The sequence below is a fragment of the Haliaeetus leucocephalus genome, unplaced genomic scaffold (genome assembly GCF_000737465.1).
Source record: "Haliaeetus leucocephalus isolate CR32 unplaced genomic scaffold, Haliaeetus_leucocephalus-4.0 Scaffold933, whole genome shotgun sequence".
In the NCBI taxonomy this organism is placed as follows: Eukaryota; Metazoa; Chordata; class Aves; order Accipitriformes; family Accipitridae; genus Haliaeetus; species Haliaeetus leucocephalus.
In genome coordinates, this window is record NW_010973369.1 from 2,410,631 (window position 1) to 2,431,728 (window position 21,098).

General features: G+C 42.3%; 1 protein-coding gene across 1 annotated transcript in view; it reads left to right on the forward strand.

Moving 5' to 3' along the window:
• The window catches only part of PTPRT (protein tyrosine phosphatase, receptor type, T), a 350,042-nt gene extending 331,629 nt beyond the window's left edge, over positions 1 to 18,413 (forward strand). The window contains exons 22-30 of the mRNA XM_010584069.1: positions 145 to 299; positions 2,737 to 2,872; positions 3,878 to 4,027; positions 6,938 to 7,111; positions 10,653 to 10,784; positions 14,739 to 14,864; positions 16,270 to 16,433; positions 16,927 to 17,062; positions 17,801 to 18,413. Coding sequence (XP_010582371.1) covers positions 145 to 299; positions 2,737 to 2,872; positions 3,878 to 4,027; positions 6,938 to 7,111; positions 10,653 to 10,784; positions 14,739 to 14,864; positions 16,270 to 16,433; positions 16,927 to 17,062; positions 17,801 to 17,854 — 1,227 coding nt within the window. The 3' untranslated portion in view covers positions 17,855 to 18,413. The remainder of the gene's footprint in view (positions 1 to 144; positions 300 to 2,736; positions 2,873 to 3,877; positions 4,028 to 6,937; positions 7,112 to 10,652; positions 10,785 to 14,738; positions 14,865 to 16,269; positions 16,434 to 16,926; positions 17,063 to 17,800) is intronic.
• Positions 18,414 to 21,098: the final 2,685 nt, after the last annotated feature.

Here is a 21,098-nt window from a genome sequence, read left to right on the forward strand (position 1 = left end):
ATTTGTACTTGGAGTTCAGCTTCAAATATCTTGGAGTGCAAAGTGGCGCTTGTTCAGTCCCCTGCATGAGGGACAGGAGCAGTGATCAGAACATGCTGACTGCAGTCTGATGGAAGAAAAATAGAGGCTGTATTGTCTCCTCAGAAAGGCTACCATGAGATCCGAGAGATTCGTCAGTTCCACTTCACCAGCTGGCCAGACCACGGGGTTCCTTGCTATGCCACCGGCCTCCTTGGCTTTGTTCGTCAAGTGAAGTTTCTCAATCCCCCAGAAGCAGGACCCATTGTTGTGCACTGCAGGTACGCAAGCTCTTTGAGCCTTTCCTCATCAGCTTTTTCAGCTTTTTTCCTTTTTCCTTTTCATCTGGCAACCATCAACTACGTTTTGCTTAAGAGTATAATTTGTGGGCCTCACCAGGAAACAAAGTAGAATTTGGTTTTCTTTTCTGAAGTGGCAGCTCTGGAGCTTAGCTGGCATGAATTGGAGATGATATAAATAAGTCAGAGAGGGCCATTTGAATGTAGAAGACTCTCTGGTGGCCTGTACTCTCTTAGATGCTCATAGCAGAACTGGGAAAAAGGTAAATATCTGGGACGGCCATTCCAGTCATTATCTACAACAAACCTCACGTGGCAGAAGGGACAATGCCTACAAAAAGACAGGGAATTTTAAAGCAACTTTGCTTTTCTGTACCTACATGCACTGCAGTTCAGCTTTGTACCAGCATCAACAGTCTTCTCTGAAATGTCAGTCTGTCTTCCTGGGTCTGGATGCCAGCTGTTGTACATCTTGGCCTCTTCAAAGCCCAGGAGCTGGAATGGGAATGTCAGACTGAAAACCTGCCCCGTGCCTTCCAGCCAGGAAATAAAAGGGGAATGCCTGAGGAAACCTTGCTGCTTGGTTTACAGCTGTGAAAATGGAGACTATTGAATCATGTGCTTGCTAACTCCCTAGCTGCTGCTGTTACCAGAGAAGGCTCTTCTGCACTCTTTTCTTCCAACGGAGCTTAAAGCTCTACTCTGCAAGGCACTGTATGAATATGTAGGAGTGTGTCCCTGACATGAAGAACTAACAGTTTGAGGTGTGATCAGGCATACTGCTGGCAGTGGGAAAGCAGACACACACATAGACTGGCATCAGTCAGATGGCTTCAAATGCAAGGAAAGACATTGCTACAAAAACAGAGTTTGGGTTTGTAGCAGCTACTTCTGCAGTGCTCAGGCCACAGGTCAGGGCACAAGTTCCATAAAGGAGACGTGGCTGGAGCACAAGGCTAGGAAGCAGAGCTGGCTATCCCAAAATCTCACCCCTAGTCAGTCCACAGGCAATTACCTCTAAGTGCCATGCTGCGTGACCAGAAAGAGAGAGAGAATATATCCAACAACCACTTTAAAAAGGAAAATCAATTAAATCTTACTTTTTTAAAACAGTTTTGGGTTGGGGGGGTGTTTTGCTTTGTTGAGTTCTTTTAGCAAGCAGTGAATCAGTTTTATAATAAAATACAGCTAAAGCCTGAGGAGCTGACAGAAGGGAATTCATTCAGAGCACAGGGCCTGAATTTGCTACTTTGGTGCCATGACATGGGTCTGGCCCTGCAAGGAGTCTGAACCTGATTCATTGTCACCAAGAAAGCAAGGAGAAATTTTTCATCCTTCACATTTTAATGAATAAATGCCATTTCCTCTCTGTTATTTATCTGCTTTTGAATTTTAATGACTTGCTTTAAGTGGTAATTACCAAATTCTCCCTACTGATGCCTGGCTGGATAATATCACTGTTCGATATTTATGAAGTGCCAGGATCCTCTAAATATAGAAATGTTATAACTATTTGTTAAAATTCTGAAAAGCTGAGAGATAAAGAGAGAGGAAATGCCACTTATTCATTAAAATTCTGCAAATGAAAAATATCTTCTCTCTATTCAGCAGTTGATTAATCTGGTCCATTAATTTATGGTCATTCATATCTCCTTGCGTTCAGCTCTGCTGGAGTTTTCATGGAACTGAAGTCTCCCTGATTTGAGCTGAGTTTTCCTTCTTCCTTCAGAGTAATGTGAAGAGATGTTCTCCTCTCTCTATCCTTCACACCTAAACAGCTTGGATGATTTCCCAGGAGGGAAGGAGGACACAATGACAACACAGTTTTGCAGAAGATGGTCTAATTCTTGCAAGCAGCAGGGTGTTCTAAACTGAAGGTCTTGAATAGCCTTGAGCTCCTTTCTCTATAATTTTACAATCCACAACTTGAAATCACCCTCCTCAGGACCCAAACTCCTCCAGATTGAAAAGGGAAATGTTTGAGGTGGAGGACTTGAGCCCGTTTCATTATGCCCACTTGAGTAAACATGTGCATGCCTTTTAAAGAGTCCCATGGAAGAAAATTTCTGGACTTGTGTCTATTTGCAACCTGCAGGCTGCTTTCGCACATCCTGTGTGATGAGAGGTGTGCAGGTGAACTGACCTGTAAAATCATAACCATTTTTTCACAGAGTAATTTTTTTGTTGATGTTCAGGAACACAAAGCTTTTTTTCCTGTACTTGGGTCCATTTCACTTTCAAGAAATATTATTTTACCTCAATCTCTTAAATCCTAAGCTAATTTAGCTACACATAAAACTCAACCCATTTCGAAGAGAAGACAGCTGGGTCTGTGATACAGTGATTTTCTCCTCCATAAAGCCCTGCCCCTCCATGGTCCCTTGATCATGCAGACCCTCATTGTTGTTTCTTTTTTTAGCGCTGGGGCTGGGAGAACAGGGTGCTTTATTGCCATCGACATCATGCTTGACATGGCAGAGAACGAAGGCGTGGTAGATATATTTAACTGTGTGCGAGAGCTGCGATCCCAAAGGGTCAATCTGGTCCAGACGGAGGTAGGTGCCAGCAGGTCTCCTCTTACGAAGTACTGCTTTTCTGTCAGCTTCTCTGCTCAACAGGAGCCCAGCAATTCATTAAGTCAACACTTGCTTCCTCTGTGATGTGATTATACAGAACTTTCAGTGGCTAAACATGACCAGATGTGCACCAAATCACATTCACTGGCAGCTACTCAGGGCCTCCAAGACAGGAGGGCAAACCTTGAAGCTAAGGTCTTAGTATTGCTGATTAATTTTATTCTCACAGTAGAAAAAAGCTAGCTCCTGAATCCTCTCATGACTCATTCATAGGTATACTGCAGACTCGAGTAGTACCTAGTTTATATCAACTGCAAACTAAACAAATGAAACATTTTTGATTCAGGCTTTGGGTGCTGATTAAGCAAGCTGCTCCATCACGTAGCATCTAGCAGCTGCACAAACTTCTGTGGAACCCTTATCTTGCTACACAAGTTTTTCCTATGTGCTTCAATGCCTTCCCCTCCTGAGGGACAGGACAATAACCTGGAACAGAGAAGGACTTTTAACTTTGTTGGAATTCTCATATTTAGTTCAGGGAAAGAACTTTACCCAGAATACCAGGAGTCCAGGAGTTTTGAAGAGACAGATGGAGCAGACCTGTTATTACAATTGTTTCTGCTGGTGTTGTCATAGGTGCAGAGCACAATCCATTTCTGACCATTGCCTCGTGGTTGTGAACAGAAAAGCTTCACACCCTGATTTCCTCCTCAGCCCACCCCCATTTTGTCCTAGCATTCCTGAGAGTGGTGACTTCCCATTTTACTTGTAAATTTGAAATGAATACATGAGACCTCATGTTCAATGATGGATGAAATATGCTCACAAAGCTGTCATGTAACACACTCTGTAATTTGTCTCTACACGAAATGGAGCCAAATATGCATATTGGGCTTGATTTAAGAAAAAACCCCACAACCCTGTGATTTTTCATGAACTGCATTGAAAATATGATTTTAATATCTTATCCCCTCCCCTGTGCAGGAGCAGTATGTATTTGTCCATGATGCCATTTTGGAGGCATGTCTCTGTGGCAACACGGCCATTCCAGTTTGTGAGTTCAGATCCATATATTACAACATCAGCAGACTAGATCCACAGACCAATTCCAGCCAGATAAAAGATGAGTTTCAGGTAATTTCATGTGTCTCAGTCATTGCAGTTGGTGTATTGAAGGTGTTTAATCAATTTCTGTGTGCTATTTTATGATTTCCAACAGAGTGGAGAAGGGGGACACAAGCCAAGGTCTGATTTCAGCTAATTTTTGTTGTTTTACTACTGGATCAAGCAGAGATTTGCTTTTGAGCATGAACTTTTCAGCCTTCAGCAAGGAAAAAATTCCCCATCACTTCAGTAGAGCAAGGATACTAATTTTTGGAGATAATGTCATACTTCTCATTTAAACAAATATTCTGTTGTTCATTTTCCTCTGTAATTTATGCAGAAACATCTATGCCTCAAGGTCCCTTATTATCCATTCTCATGGTTCATATGCTGCTTCCAAGTCTTGACAATCAACTTGTTGACGTCCTTCCATACAAAGGAGAAAGTAAGCTTAGTGAGCATTACTTTCTCTATTACTAATTTTCAATGAAGTGAATCCCTCAGTTCACTATGTATGTTTTGCCAAGTACCTGGTGGTGAGAACTGAAATGATGTATAGTAAAATTCACAAGTGCTGGCGTTTGCCTGGGGCAAGCGATGAAATGAGGACCACTCTGCCTTTTGCTATCACCATTGCTTATCCCACCCTAATAAATGGGCTTGAGACACATGAGCCTCTCGCACAGTAGAGAACTCACCCTGCAGAACACTGAACTAAGCTTTCCAGTCTTATTCCCCATGCATCTGTAAATCCCTTTAGGATTTTCAGCTAACACCGATGTATGGAAAAACTTAATATTGTGGGAAATCTGGGCAAGATGAGTTAGGAAAGAGGAGGAGACCTCTGCTGTTTGTTAAGAGGCCGTTCTTCTTAGCAGTAAAAAGGTGGAGATTCCTTTAATTGTCGGAAGTGCCCACCCCCTTTCCCAGCAAAGTATCTTTTGCAGTAAGAGAATGTCTTTTGGGAGCCCCAGTCTGAGTCAGATGCCTCTTTTCCTCCCTCTCTGTGCAAAGGGAGAATGTGTGGTTTTTATCTGAAACCTTACACGGAATCATCAGGGTTGGTTTAGTGAGATAAAGAATGTGGATCCCAACTGATGACAGTTCAATTAAAAAAAGATATGGTTTTATCAAGCGATATCAGATCTGTAAAACCACATCTGGTTCTGGACGTTTGGCATGAAGGAGCCAAAGCCTAACTTCATCAAATGCTGTTATGCTATTAAAAAAAAAGTCACCACTTGCTGGGCTTATTTTGTCATGATATGAGACGAGATTTGCTGTCTGTGTGCTTGTTCTTTTGAGCTCCCAGGGGCTGGCAGCTCCTGTGAGAAGGAAATGCTCCACTGTACTTTGCATAAGAGGTGCGTTCTCTGTCTAGTTGTAGAATTTGTTTTTACAGGATTTTGGCTCACAGCATTCTTCAGCCCTAATTGTCTGGATTTAATGCAAAAGATGGTATCTTTTGCTACAATCTTTATGAACCAGTTGATCTAACTATAGATCTGTTGGTGCAATTTGTGTTATTTAGGTCCCAGTGGCCCTCAGGTAAGGCTGGATGTATTTCTCATGCACTACATGTTGTCTGAACATGCAAAAGCTTGTTCTGGAGTGTTTTTGTAATCTGAATATGTACAAAAAAACAAGAGAAAGAGGGGAAGGGCAAAAAATAGACAGGAGTAAATCACTAACAAGTCACCTGCCTAATTATCTGCACTGTCAGAGATCTGAGATTTCATGTTGCTTCCCCAGCCAGACTGCCTGCTTTCCATCTCTAGACAAAGGGACTTTCATGCAGAACCTGCATAATTTAGAGCAAGTATATTATTGCAAATTTTATACTTTGACACATTCCTTTATCTAGGATTGTTTGACCCTCCTCTTTTCTCCATTTATAACCTCTCTGTGGCAGAAGTCAAGCTCTGTGTAAGAATTTTTAGCCCCTAAATATTGTGTGTTCCTCTGATGGCTGCAGAGGAGTTCACTGTATGACTGCATGGGCTTTGCTGAGGAGCAGGACACATAACAAGTGAAAGTAGAATGACATCAGATAGCCACTGATCTACCATGACTTAAGCAACAAGTGTTAAGATGTGTTCACTTTGATTTGCTGTTTTTGATCCCTGCTGACCAACCTCGACTGGTTTGTCAGGAGGCCTCCACAATGGATAACAAAAAAGAAAATTAGATTTAAAGAAACAGAGTTTGTCAAGCTGTGGGAAAGACAGATAACAGTAAAAGACTGACAGCAAGACCCCAAAGATAAGGTATGACTATATAAGTGAAGCATCCTATATGTCACTCCAAAAGGAAAGCAGCAATCTAAATAATAAATGAAACAAATAGACCTTCCTGTTAAAAAAAACGCCAACAAGCCAACATTTTCTCTCAGGTTTTTATATGCATTGTTAAGATGAATCAATAGATTGAGGAATTACCAGAGGATTTAAAACCACTCTGACGTGCTGGGTGAGCCAGGTGAATGCTTGGGGTACTTCTGCACAGGATCCACTTGAAGAGGGAGAATATACTTCCACCCTGGGGATGGTAGAAACACAAGGAGGTTTCACTCCATGACCAGGTCAAAGCTGCAACTTGTACCTGTGACAGCTATTTCCAACCTCCAGGAAAGAACAGAAATGTTACCTAACTGCTGTGGAGTTTTAGAGCTGGAAATTGTTGGAAGGTGTATAGTCCCCTCAATTTTTGCTGGAGCTTACGGTTTTCGGAACAGCACCTCAGAGTGATGTGCAAAATGCAACGTATTGCAACAGCAACAAGCTCCTCAGTGCTCCTTCTTTTTCATTCTTTGGCATCCCAAAGATCTGCTAGTCTAAGTACCTTTAAAATAAACGTGTTGTGCAGATGGCATCCTTCTTGGAAGTAAATTCAAAGACACTCAGCCTGTTTCTTTCTTCCCATTCTTCCCCCCCTTCACAGACTCTCAATATTGTGACACCGCGTGTTCGGCCAGAAGACTGCAGCATCGGTCTTTTGCCAAGGAACCATGACAAGAACCGCTGCATGGATGTGTTGCCCTTGGACCGGTGCCTGCCTTTCCTCATCTCTGTGGATGGTGAATCAAGTAACTACATCAATGCTGCACTCATGGATGTAAGCAGTACTGCACTGTCCCCATCGATCCTAGTTTGCATCGACTTTATTCATTCTCAAGATGCTTTTCTGGGAGAAAAGGATCCAAGGCAAAAAAACTTTTTTACCTGCAGTTTCTGGGGCTGACATCTCCCAGCTGGGCAAAGGTGACAGAAATGTGTCACCTAGACTATAATTATCCCACTACCGTTGTAGTTCTGCCTCACATTAGTGGAAAATTTTTGACAAGGAAGTTCATGAGCATGCAGTCTGAGGTTGTATCGTAGAAAGGCAGATGGACAAAGAAGTGGTGGGACAGCTCTTCCCCTACATTGGTTGTTGTATAACTTGGAAGAGAAATGTTTGCCAGGAACTGCCAGGTCAGCTCTTTGAAAAGAATAGTTTGCAGTGTGGAGCAAGTGATTGATTTGAACTTATGCAGTTAAGAATGTGGGAGTCCAGGGATCAGATGTGCAAAATTCTTTAAGGCTGAAGGACATGAGTTAAGTTGATATGAAACTGTGCGAAGGCATTTTCCCTTGCTTTGTTTATAGGCTAGAATCTCACAGCATGGGTCATTTGTATAGGGTGAATTATGTTGATGGTTTCTTTTTGCTGTGGTGCCTAACTGCCTTTGGACAGAAATGTCTTTAGAGCCACTAATTATTGCAGTTGGAGTATGTGTAAATATGATCCAGGGTGAAATGTCATGATTTTTTCCCTAGGAATGTTGGGGTTGGTCTTTTTTCATTTTGTGTGTTCTTTTAGTCTCTGGGGAACAGCGATACTACTGCATTTAAGAGGTTAAGTCAAATGGTCATAGAAATAATTTTAGATTCTTTTCAGAAAGATTGTGATGTTTTCATTGCAAATATGCCTAAGGAAACTTTTTTTTTTCTTTAAAGTGTGTTTTGTGCTTTGGCAAATCTGCAGAAGCAGAATCAATTCTCCTCTGGTTTCTTTGGGACTGCGAATGTGTTTGCACATTTCAGCCTTCATTACCTCAAATCACTTTGCTAATACTTGTATCCTTCCCCACAAAATTCCTGCTAATTAAAGTTTTTGTACGAGGGAATTTTTCATCCGTCATTGAAATTCAGCCACTATGATGTTCTCTGGCTCTCCTTTATCCTTCCATAGAGGAATCAGCAGCTTTTGGAAAAAAACCACCAAATAATCAGAGGGGAACAGCCAAAATCCCACGTTTTCATAGGCATTCCTGCTGAGGACAGACCTTGCAAATTGTTTGTCTTTTCCAGTAGCTTCAGGTCTGCAGTCTTGGGCATGGGTGCTTACAAGAGATCATCTATCCCATATTGCCTTGAACTATCATTAATTCTTTCATTGTGTGAAGACAGGCATGTGCTGGGGAACACTTGACAACACAGTCCCAGTGCTGATCATTTTATTTACAGATTTTTCATGTTTATCTCTTTTTTTAAACTTCTCTCCAAACCTTATTTGACTTGCAGCTTGCTCTGTGTATTACATGAAAGCTGTGATGGAAGAAGCGGTAGAGCAGGAAGGGGTGATGGTACTCCTAGAATGGGTTACAGCCTGAGTTTAGAAGCATGAGTTGATCCAGGAAGGCAATCTGGACTGTGTTCACCAAAATTAACCTTAGACACAGAACACCATTTGAACCCTCCCTCAGGGGGTGAAGCACTCAGTCTGGCCTCCTAGCTAAAACTGTGCTGGAGACCATCTCAGTCTGTTGACTGCAGAGCATTAAAAACCAGCCTCTTCTGCCTTGCGTTAGCTTTAGGGATTACAGCCAAAGGGCTACTGTTGACCACAGAAAGGAGGAATTCTCCCCCAGCAGATTTTGAGATTCATGACCTTTCCTTTTCAAGTCCTCTGTCCCTTTCAAGTAAAGAGACCTTAGGATTTTTCCTATGAGAATCATTGGAAAGCCATGTTTGCAGCTGCAAAATGGTTTGTTAAGAAGAAAGGAGAAATACCATCCCTCACCTTCCCCTAAAACAATTGAACATAATCCTTACACAAAGAGACTTTAGCCACATCTCTGAGTCAAGCCATACAGAAGTGGCTATAGGTTTGCATTTAATGCATGGGGCTTGGAGAAAGACATGAGTCCATGTCATGTCCCTGTCATCATCATTCCCCCAAGATCCTACACATGTTCCCTTACATGACTAATTAACATCTCTGTGTCATCTTCCCTTTAAATTAGGACAGCGAACCTGGTTCCTCACCTGTAGCAAAGAAAACAGGTGGGGCATGTTTCTTTTTTGTCCTAGTGGCAAAACCCACAAACACATCTTAACTTCAGCCAGCAGCTTAGCCAATTATGCAATCTGCTGTATTGGTGCACAGTGAAGAAACCTAGCAGAAACATTACGTTCTTAACTCTAGTTAAGAGGTAAGATTCACTATTTTATTTACCAGTCTGTTGCCACTGTTGGTCTGGTACTACATAGCTTTTGACCCATACTGGTGCTCCTAGGTTTGAAATACAGAGTAGCAAGAAAGAAAAATCCATTCCAGACTTATAATTTCCCAATAAATCATTTCCTTTTCCTTCTTTCTACTTCATGGCCCATGACCCTTCTCACACATGCACACTCAGAAGCATGGTGCAGCCACCCTGCAAGCTGGTGCAGAGTGTGCACAGCACCTTCTCTGCCTCCCAGCATCGTCTGCTCAGCACTTCCACCCACATCTGACTCATATGGGGGAGAAACAGCAAGCCCCCACAACTGCCTTGGGGTTTTATTTATTTCTTTACTTTAAATCCAAAATCTTAATCTGTTTAGTTGGTGGGGTTTTTTTAACCCAGAAATATTGTGCCTTTTAATTCAAGTCAGCTTCACAGAGGTACAGCACAAAGGACTGTGCAGTTTGTAGGCTCATCTAAGCATTGCCTACCACGGTTGGAAAGCGATAAAGTTTTGAGCTTGTACCCTTTCATCTCAAAGTGCCTTGCAAACATTCATTAACACAACCCCGCAAAGGTTAGGAGTTCCTCCCCTTCGTGGTTAGGGAGATTGAGGTCAGAGGGCTTTTTTGAGGTGAAAGAATAGCATCAGAAATTAAATGCCAGCATCGCAGGCTCTGAATATTGCCCCACAAGCTCTTAAAGGATGGCTGCGATCCAAATGTGCCACCTCTGTAGCACTACATCACCAGGGAGCGATAGCAGATGGGGGGCTAATCCCTTCTGTAGTTTCTAGAGTCCATTGCAGTAAAAAGGATAGCATTTGCTTCCAGCTGTTTTCTTTCCAATTACTAATATTACTGTTAGTAGTAGTAGTAGTAATAGTAGAATTAGTATTATTTGCTGAGTCTCAAAATATAAATAATTGATTTGGGTAATCTCTGCTCTTGTGACACTTCTTTAATGAAATGTCTTCATTGGGAGCAAAAGAATCCCATTATGAGACATTCATTCATTGCAAAGCGATAACAAGGAGAAGGATATGTGATTTGTATAATCTGGTTAAATGGCTCAGATTGCCTAGCCATAGCCTCCCGGGTATAATATTCGTTTGAATAAAAGTTGATTGAATTTTTTTTTTAACTAATCTTATTCTTTTGTTAGAGCCACAAGCAACCTGCTGCCTTTATTGTAACCCAACACCCTTTGCCCAACACCATAGCAGACTTCTGGAGGCTGGTATTTGATTATAACTGCTCCTCTGTCGTGATGCTGAATGAGATGGATGCAGCACAGGTAAGTGATTTTTCATAATTTCCGTCACGTAACTTTCTTCTCAAATCCAGATGGTTTTAAGAGCATTTCTGCTGCCATTTTCTTGTGGCCCCCCCTCCCCACCCCAATAAATAAATGAAGTGGAACTGGAAAGTAATAGGTGTTTTGCGGTATAATGAAGAGTAAGTCCACATGCTTGGCTCCTTCTAAGACAGCAAATTCTTACTGCAATTAAAAGGGATATCTAAATATGTTGTGTTTGTGGGCCTAAATCTTCCTACCAAACCTGCTCTCTTTGCTTTCATATTTTTTGTCTGTCTTTGGTTCAGGAAAATGTTCCCTACCACAACCCCAGTGTGCTTCATGCTTGCCTGTTCACATGGCATTTCCAGAAGAATAAAACCATGAGAGATGCTGAAATCATTCGGAGGATCTTTCCCCTGAGATTTCCAATGCAATTCTGTAATACCGAGAAGTGTGGTTCGCACAGTTTCTGGAGAAGCACATTGTGCTGTGGGGTTTTTTTGTTTTTTTTTCTTTCTAGTGTCATATGTAAGTTGGTTTCTTGGCTACTAAACACACCATTATTTTCAGGAGTTGAGCTTGCCAGGGAGGAGCCGTTGGAGTTCCTCCTGTACTAGCATTTCCAGCCACCTTGCTGATGAGTGGCAGAAGATAACAGCTTTCAAAAAGGTGTAATCATGCAATTTGTGTGAAGAGTACGTTTGGCATGGCTAATTCGCCCATTACAGCACTTGTTAAATAAGAGGAGAGGAACCCTCAAGTAGTTGGTACTTCATGGATTAATTTTTCATTTGTCTCTTCTGTGTCTTCAAAATCTTACCACACTTGAAGGCAATGAGATTAGTGGTCTCTTTTTTTTGATGCTAATGGAGAAGCCAGTCACCCCATTCATTGAGGGGATCTCCCTTCAGTGTGAATGCTATGGGATTTCATTTCTAGCCACAATAAGAGCTCTGCTCAGAAGTGGGCTCTCTTGGTGACCCACAGAGTCCCACCACTGTGCGAGGAGCTGGAGGTCCCGTGCGTTTGCTGCCTCATGTCCAACTTACCCTGCTTGATTCTACGTCTTGGCATTGAATCCAGAGGCAAATTTCATCTTTTCCTTTTTTTCCTGACACTTTTAAGACAAACACAGCTTTTTATGAAAATGACACACTTTCTCACACTTCATTCTTGGAAACCACAAACTTATCAGCCTTAGCCAGTGTTATTCTTGTGACTATCTTTCTGCACAAGACTTTACCTGCTTTTTTTTTTACCTAGCAAAGTTTTGTTTTTATGTGGTAGTCTGTAGGCACAAAAAAGGAGATTTGGCAATGCATAAAGTCACTTTGGCAGGTACTCTAGCATGGTGTCACCTAGCTTGACTCTGCAGCCAATGCCAAAAACCCCCAGCTAGCATGGGAAGTTAAGGATAATTTTCATGTTTGTATTGTATGAGTTTTCAAGGCAAGGTGTGGCAGTTTAATATCATAGAATCATTTAGGTTGGAAAAGACCCTCAAGATCATCAAGTCCAACTGTAAACCTAACACTGCCAAGTCCACCACTAAACCATGTCCCTAAGCACCACATCTACATGTCTTTTAAATACCTCCAGGGATGGTGACTCAACCACTTCCCTGGACAGCCTGTTCCAATGCTTGACAACTCTTTCAGTGAACTAATTTTTCCAAATATCCAATCTAAACCTCCCCTGGCACGACTTCAGGCCATTTCCTCTTGTCCTATCACTTGTTACTTGGGAGCAGAGACCGACCCCCACCTTGCTACAACCCCCCTTCAGGTAGTTGTAGGGAGCGATAAGGTCTCCCCTCAGCCTCCTTTTCTCCAGACTCAACAGCCCCAGCTCCCTCAGCCGCTCCTCATAAGACTCGTGCTCCAGGCCCCTCACCAGCTTGGTTGCCCTCCTCTGAACACGCTCCAGCACCTCAGTGTCTTTCCTGTAGTGAGGGGCCCAAAACTGAACACAGGACTCGAGGTGCGGCCTCACCAGTGCCCAGTACAGGGGAACAACCACCTCCCTGCTCCTGCTGGCCACACTATTTCTGATGCAGGCCAGGATGCCGTTGGCCTTCTTGGCCACCTGGGCACACTGCTGGCTCATATTCAGCCGGCTGCCAACCAGCACCCCCAGGTCTTTCTCTGCCGGGCAGCTTTCCAGCCACTCTTCCCCAAGGCTGTAGCGCTGCATGGGGTTGCTGTGACCAAAGTGCAGGACCCGGCACTTGGCCTTGTTCAACCTCATACGATTGGCCTCAGCCCATTGATCCAGCCTGTCCAGATCCCTCTGTAGAGCCTTCCTACCCTCCAGCAGATCAGTTGTGAAAGTGAGGTTTCTGAAAAGGAAACTTCACAATGTTGTACTTGCACTGTCATTTTATGACAACGTTGTAATTATCTAGCTGTTCATCATTGCCTAATCCAAGTGCTGTACTGTAAGCACTACGAAACCGTTGGTGTACAGTTGCCTGCAGATACCGTATTTGTGTGCATGAGCAGGGTGTGTTATTCATCTCCGTGAGTATAACACAAATACAAAAATTGCTTATGTAAAAACTGTGCCTGAACTGTAAAGAGGAAAAGAGTTAAAATAAATAGGTAAGTGAACCTTTAATCCCCTATGCAGGGAAAAGGTGCAAATAAAACCATGTGGAGGTCAGAGAACGTAACAGACAATTTTAAGGACTGTATATACATATACGTTTGGATAGATGGCCATTCACAGACATGCTTTACGAAAAGCAGATTTTCAATATTAAGGAAAGGTTTAATGTTTTTCTTCTTTCCAATGCACTTTGAGGTTGTTTCCTAAAGCACCTGCTCAGCTCGAATCTCCTTGCCTATTGGACAGATGCTTTGAGAGGAGATCTGTAGACTGCTTGAAAGTCTGAATGAAGAGTAAAGACAACCTTCAAAGGAAGACTTGCTTATGTGGTCTTGGCTGGCTTGCTTAATCGTGAAAAACTAACAAGGGCAAAGATGCATAAGATTGCATGAATATCCCACCCAATTTCAATCCCATATGATCGAAGGAATAAAAGGAGTACAGAATTAATGCAGTAGCATGCACACACTTGACGTTATTACTAGCAATGATTGAACTTGAAAAGCTTGAGATCAAGTTCAAATGAGCATCTGGGGGTTTCAAAACTTCTAAAAAGTTACACTTGAAAATAGGAAGAAAAAAACAGAAAGAAATACAATCTCAGCAGAAACTGCTAATGAGATCTCATGCAAAATATTTTCTCTCCATGATCTATTTCCAGATGGATTTGAAATACTTAGACTGTAATTTGTGTGGATAGGAATTTTTTTGTACTTTCAATTCAGTAACATCAGCATAAGAAAAAAAACTTCCAACCTGCTTCACAAACTTCAGAGATTCAGCTGTGGTTCACCCTGAAATTGGAGTTGCTCTCGTGGCTCTCGGAGCAAACTCATTCTCCCTCCCTTGCTGACTGGTAAAGTCAGAAAGCTAAAAAGTTCATCTTACAGAAAAAAAGAAGTTCCACTTCACTTGAATTAAAGTTAATTTTCTTGGTGCATGTACTGTTTCCGTATTAACACCAAGCCTATCTGGTTCCTATGAAATTCACCTACAGACACTAATCTTTTAATGTTCATTTTAAATCTATACCCCTAGAGAAGCTTCATTTTTCAGCCACCTTTTCTACACGTTTACACCCCAGAATTCAACTAGTTACAAATTGTGTTCATACAAAAAAAAAGGGGGGGGGGGGGGGGCAAAGTTCTAAAATACATTTCTTCATATTCATGATATAAAAAACTTTTACTGAGCTAGAAGGAGGTCTTCTCTGAGAAAATACATGTAATACAAGATTGGTTATGGATTTTGAGCTGCTTATACATTTGAAAGGAAAGAAGACTGAACATGCATTTCCTTGTTAATAGTTAAGATGCCTTATGTTTCTTTTGGCATTTTCTCCAGCTCTGTATGCAGTACTGGCCAGAGAAGACGTCCTGTTGTTATGGCCCAATTCAAGTAGAGTTTGTTTCAGCAGACATTGATGAAGATATCATCAACCGGATATTCCGGATCTGCAACATGGCCAGGGTAAGATCAGTGAAATACCAGATTCCCTATTTATTCTCAAAAATATATTTTGGCATGAGGAAGAGGCAGAACGAAGACTTGTGGTTTAGAGACGCGGAATCTCTCACCTAGGAACAAAATTCCACTGCGGAATTTAGTAGCTACTTCCTTTAATTAACATTTAATTGCATCAGTCTGTATTGGTAAAAGACTTGGCTGAAAGTAGAAAGTGGATGATGTGAGCTGAAAATCTGTATTTAAATGGAAAGCATTTTTCTGTGTATATTTGAGAACAATTAATCACTTAGTAGCCAATATAAAACCATCAGTATCATAGGAAATAAACTGGGATAGTGTCAGCAGGTCTCCATCTGTCAACTGCTATGCAGTGTCTCTGAAGACAGATGCAACGTTTACTGGCTAGACTGGGATTCCCAGTTGCCACTGTTTTTTCTATAAATAAACAACTGTCATTTCTGTAAGCAACTCTTTGTCCGTATCCCTCAGCCCCAGGACAGCTGAAATGATAGAAACAAAGTTTATCTGCACACTGGACCCTGGCAATGCAACTTCAGGGCTGCAGGAAAGGGTTTCAGTAGAGGATTTTTCTCTCATTAGCTGTTTCCCAGATTGGTTATGTCTCCTTTTTTGTTCCTTTTTTTTTATTTTTTTCTAATCAGAAATGGAAACAGGCTCCACAGATTACATTTCTATGCTGTTTAACACATCAGTCTCTGGTTGTATGGTCAGAGCCTGTGCGGCAGTTCAGTCGTGGCGTTGCAGAGTGAACCTTGTGGTTCAACTACACAAATTGATAAATCAGTTAGATATTCACCTTCCTATGAAGGTCAACTGCCTCTGGACCAGGGGCAGTCTTGAAGTCATATAGCTAGTAAGACTAAGGCTCTGTGACTCTCAGGATGAAGCTGGCTCATAAATGCATAGCTGGCAGGGTGGATGCTGTGAACTCACAGCTCTCTGCACCCATCTACGTTCAACAGCAATGGCTGCTGCTAAAATCTTTATGAGGATCCTTTCCTGCCACAGTCCCCAGAGATTATCTGAGGGCCTTCTTTGCCTTTACTTCTTATGGCACAACCAGTCTCCAGCACAGGCAACCAGGAAAGACACACTTGCTCTTTTTGATCTATTCGTACAGTTTGGTGAGATTTTATTCTCTGCTGGAAACAAAACAAGGGATCCTATGCACCTGGTTTCTGCCGGGCTCTGTAATATCTGAGGTGTTACCCAGATTACCAAAAAGCCCTTGTTTCCCCACTGTATCAGGTATCCGGAGTGGAGGGATCATCAACATTGATGATATCAGATCCAGAGGGAAAGATGCCATATAACCCGGCCCCCTGTGTTACCCTCTCTGTTTCCTGCCCCATTCCATTTAGCATCTTGGAAATGCTCTTTGTTTTAGCCTCAGGATGGATATCGCATAGTTCAGCACCTGCAGTACATTGGCTGGCCGGCATACAGGGACACCCCTCCTTCCAAACGCTCCCTCCTGAAGGTGGTCAGAAGGTTGGAGAAGTGGCAGGAACAGTATGATGGGAGAGATGGACGGACTGTTGTCCACTGCCTGTAAGTAGGACTGGAAAATGCCTGTAACCTCACAAAATGCTGTCTGAAGAGCACTGATCATGGGTATGGAAATTTGGTGGTTTGCCAGGCTTCAGCTGGGGAAAATGAAGTTAAATTACATTTGTAATACACTTCAAGTTGAATATTGTATTACATTATAGCATCCTGGCCCAGAGATTTTACTGATTGTGGTGAGAAGTAGCTGAAAAAACTCTGCTACTTTCAGTTGTGTCGGTAGGTCTCACGACTGGAGCACAGACACAAGTGAAGCAGCACTGCCGCGTGTCCAGCTCTGACCACAGAGCTGCTGCGAGCCCCTAAGCAGTGAGGAGCAGCTCTGCAGTCCCTGTGGCTTCCCCATCCACCACTGCCAGGGATCAGCTTAGCCCTTTCTTAGTATATGTGGTGTGTGAGGTGCTGTGTAAGCAGTGATCTCCTCCGTTCCCTCAGCCTTACCTACCTTCTCCTGTTGCCTCTTTTTTTCTGTACCCAGGAATGGTGGGGGACGCAGCGGTACCTTCTGTGCCATCTGCAGCGTGTGTGAAATGATTCAACAGCAAAATATCATTGATGTGTTCCACATAGTGAAAACATTACGAAATAACAAATCCAACATGGTGGAGTCACTGGTAAGTTGCTTTTCCTGCACCTTACCTCACCCAGTGTAAGCAGGGGGACTTTAGGATAGGTGGAAAAAGTTCATGGCTTAGCTCAGTATGAATCAAAACAAATCATAACATGAAGCCATCAGAATTAACATCAGTCCAGTTTTGGCATGTGCAATGAATCCTCTGGTCCCACTGCTTCTCTCATTGAGCAGAAGGGGAACAGCTGCCCTGGCCCAGCTGCCATGCCCAGCTCTCCCATGCCCAGCTGCCTCCAGGAGGCTAAACACCAAGTAGCTGTCACCATGGCTGTGGGGAGGGGGTGGGATTTGTCCTCCTGTGCATGTGTACAGCCCAGTGCTTAATGCTGTGACATGCCTTGAAACCAGGAAGGGAGAACAGTCAGAACCCCAGGCCTTGCTCCCTGCAACCCAAGAGATTAAACTGTCCTGAATTCAATCATCTCAATCGATCACACTGAATTCTTTCCTCAAAAGCAATGCGTGCAATGAGGCCATGAGGCAAATAATGAATAGCCCATACTGCGGCTGTCTCTCTGAGTGTCCTTCTCTTCCATTGACGATAATATTAATTACTTTTAGTAATGCTTGTTCAAGATCCCGTAGAAATGGAATCAATGTTTGCCTGGTCCTGCCAAACAGTATAAGAAAGAGGGAGGAGGGTTTTTTGGCAGCTTGTAGAATGAGGCTCTGAAGAATTTACCTGTATTCTAATGCCACCGATTTCTATTCTCTTTTTCAGGAACAGTATAAATTTGTATATGAGGTTGCACTGGAATACTTGAGTTCCTTTTAGCCCAGCAGAGGGAGGGGAGGCTCTGAAATGCCAGACCCCAATCTCTGGCAGACGTTTCTCCCCTCTTCCACACTGGAAGGCAGTAACAAGTGTGGGAAGGAAAACCTCTCCTTCCCGGAGCAAGAGACTGAGATTGCACAGACCTCGTTGGAAGGAAGAGAAAATGCCTGTGTTTGCTGCTGCCTGCTTTCTATTGGAACATCTACTGCTTCTTAAGTAACCTACTGTAAAAATTAGCAAAATGGGAGACAGGCTGAAAGACTGGACTTTCTAATCCCCTCTGACTTCTTCTCTCCTCTTTTGGATTGTATTTTTGCTCTCCTTGCTGCAGAGTAGGGAAGGAATGAAACCCTTAGGAAATTCTCTTTTAAATGTCTCCTTTTTAATTTATAATTTTGTTCTCAAATCCCAGTCTTTAATTTTTTAATTTCATGCAGCAGTCATTTGGGAAAAATGAGATAGCCATAGGGGATATATGAAATGTTTCACTACAATTTGTCTACCTTATCTGTTTCCTTTTATTTGTTTTTCCAAGTGAAAAGGCCAACACAAAAAAAAACCAAACCACTGGAATTCTCTTCCCATACATAGTCCCCTTTAGCATGAAAATATAGTGGAGATGAGAAGCTCTTAATGGATTCACTGCCTCGGCTTCTACACAAATGTTTCCTCCCAGTTTCTGCTAGACTCCCAAGGCTGTGCATGAACCAGTTACATCTCTCTGGTCTGTGTTCGTTTCAGTGCTGGTGAAGCAATACCATTAATAAGTTTCCCAGCCACTTGAACCTTAAGGTTAAATATTTGCATCAAACAAATTGCATTTGTCTTGCAACTTTTGGTAACTTTGTTACCATATTTTTCAAGTATTTGCTGGGGTGCAGTGTGTCTTTGAAAAACAGGGTATAAAGTAGGTATTATTGATCATACACTATGTATTATTTTTTATTTATTATTTATATTGCTGTAGAACTTAGGACCCCTAGTCACGACAGGACCCTGCTGAACTAGGCACTGTGCAAACAGAGAACAGAGCTTAAAAACTGAAGGTAATGTTAAAACTGGGTTTGGTCAAGATGTCCTCAGTATTTTCAAACTGTTATTGAGTGATTTATTCAGATTTCCAGGCCCTACAAGTTTCAGGTTTCATCCAAGCTGTACAAAAGGTGATGTACATACACAGAAACGTAATCTGACATGTGTTAAGAAAAATGTTAGACCAGCACAGCAGCTTTCCTTCTTAAGTAAAACAGCTTTTGTTTTGTTCTGCAAAAACGCCTGTGCAACTCTCCTTCTTTGAAACAAACACCAGATGTGTTTTGCCGTGGTTCTGGATCTCACTCTGACTTCTTAGCAGCTAAGAAATTGCTTTTCTGAAAGAGTATGTTTAAGTAGTTAATCATTAAGGTCTGCAGGGTAATGTTGGAGAAAAAAGTAATTGAATGAACAAGGCCTTACAATATTCAGTATTTCAATTTAGCCACTTATTTATCTTGAGGGTGCGGGGATACGAGGTTCCTTTGTGTGTAAATTACATTCTGGGAGATGTAGGTTTCTTCAAATACAGACTTGCTAAAAGATAGACTGAAGGTAAGAGTTTAAGGAAACTCCACTTTCTTACCACTCGGTCGTTTTCCACCCTCAGGTAAATACTCAGAGATTGTGCTGGGAGTTCTGTCATCTCAATGCCTGGTATAGAGCATGCCAGAAGCTCAAAAATGTTTCTAATTCTGTATGTAAATTCAAAAGGCATCTCTGCTTCATGGTCATTCTTTTTTCAATAGTCATACCTTTGCCTTGACAATGAAGGATGAAAATTAAATCATATAAAAGTAACTCTCAACTCAAACATACCAGTATCTAACCAAAAAGTTGTCATCTCTACCAGGACCTGCAACAGTCTAAGGAAGGACACTTGGAACAGCAATAATCCTCTTCCTGCTAAGAAGAGGAGGGGCTTCATAGGATGCTGAACTGCCTAGCTCATACTCTTTCTGAGGAGCTTTGGATTCTTGGCTTGTTCCAAGTGAATATCGTGAAGGTCTTAAATGAGCTTGAACCACATTGTCCCTGATGTAGCCAGTGTGCTATAAAGTATTGGTGAGAACCCCCTCACAGGTGCCTGTGCTCTGTTTCTAGTTGGTCCTTTCTGCTGTCTGCAAGAAATCATGAAATCACCTTTAGTTCCTGTTGGGGCTGTAGGTGAATGCCTGGTGTCTCATGAAACAAACTACTGGCTTTAATTGTTTTTTTTTTTCCTTTTGCCACTAAGCAACATAAACAATGCTGCAGGAAAAATAGAAGGCAAAGCAAAACTATGAGATAAAAATGAGAAGGAAGACATAATATTAGTGTTTTGATGACAGGTGGCTTGCTGTAACCGTGTAGGTCAGGAGTTGGGAGCCATTAGCAAAGAAGAGGGAAGAGGGAATCCTGATCCCAGAATGGGATTTTTCAACAACTGCCCAGGCAGGAAGAAGCTACAAGTCAACAAAGTGTTCATGACTTCACTAACTCCAGAAAGCCAGAGGGAATCACTCCCTGTGGATGCTATGGAAATACTAATTAGTATTTAGCATTCTGTTAATTTTACATGGAAACTAGCATAGTGATAGGTCCCCCTCATGAGTTACTGAAAGACTAGTGCAAGCACTGATGGTGACAGCCAGGATAAAAGGAACAGAGAGGTAGAAGAAATGACAATATGACTGAGATGTGGAGTGTAGGAGGTAGTTCAAGGCTTAACAGTAGCATGAAGGAAAGTGGATTAAAAAGCCAGAAGTAAGCCCATAGAGAGGGATGTGTGCATGGAGAGGAGGTGTTGGATGAGCAGAATAGCACTTGCAGTGGAAATGTTTAAGTTCTTGAGGTAGGTCTGAATGTGGTTTATGGTATGAAAAATGCTCCTAGAGGGTCAGGTGCATGTATCAGCTGACCCACAGCAACTTGCCATCTGTTTTTAGCCCTCTGCAAATGCCAAGTGACATTAGCACAAACTGCAGGGAAAGGTATTTAAGCTAAATTTTACCTTTTATTTGCAAGGAACAAGTTTAATGCAAACGTTGGTTACCACAGCCCAACTGTTAGTCACAGCTTATTATGTGGCACCTCAAACACGTGTCTCAACCTTCTTCTAATGTCCAGCCTACAATCCACGTGGAAAGATGCTCAGCGAACACTATAGATGATGTTGCCAAACTGTTACGTTGTCCTGCAGTTATGTTGTTTTTGAGGGACTGACCCACCT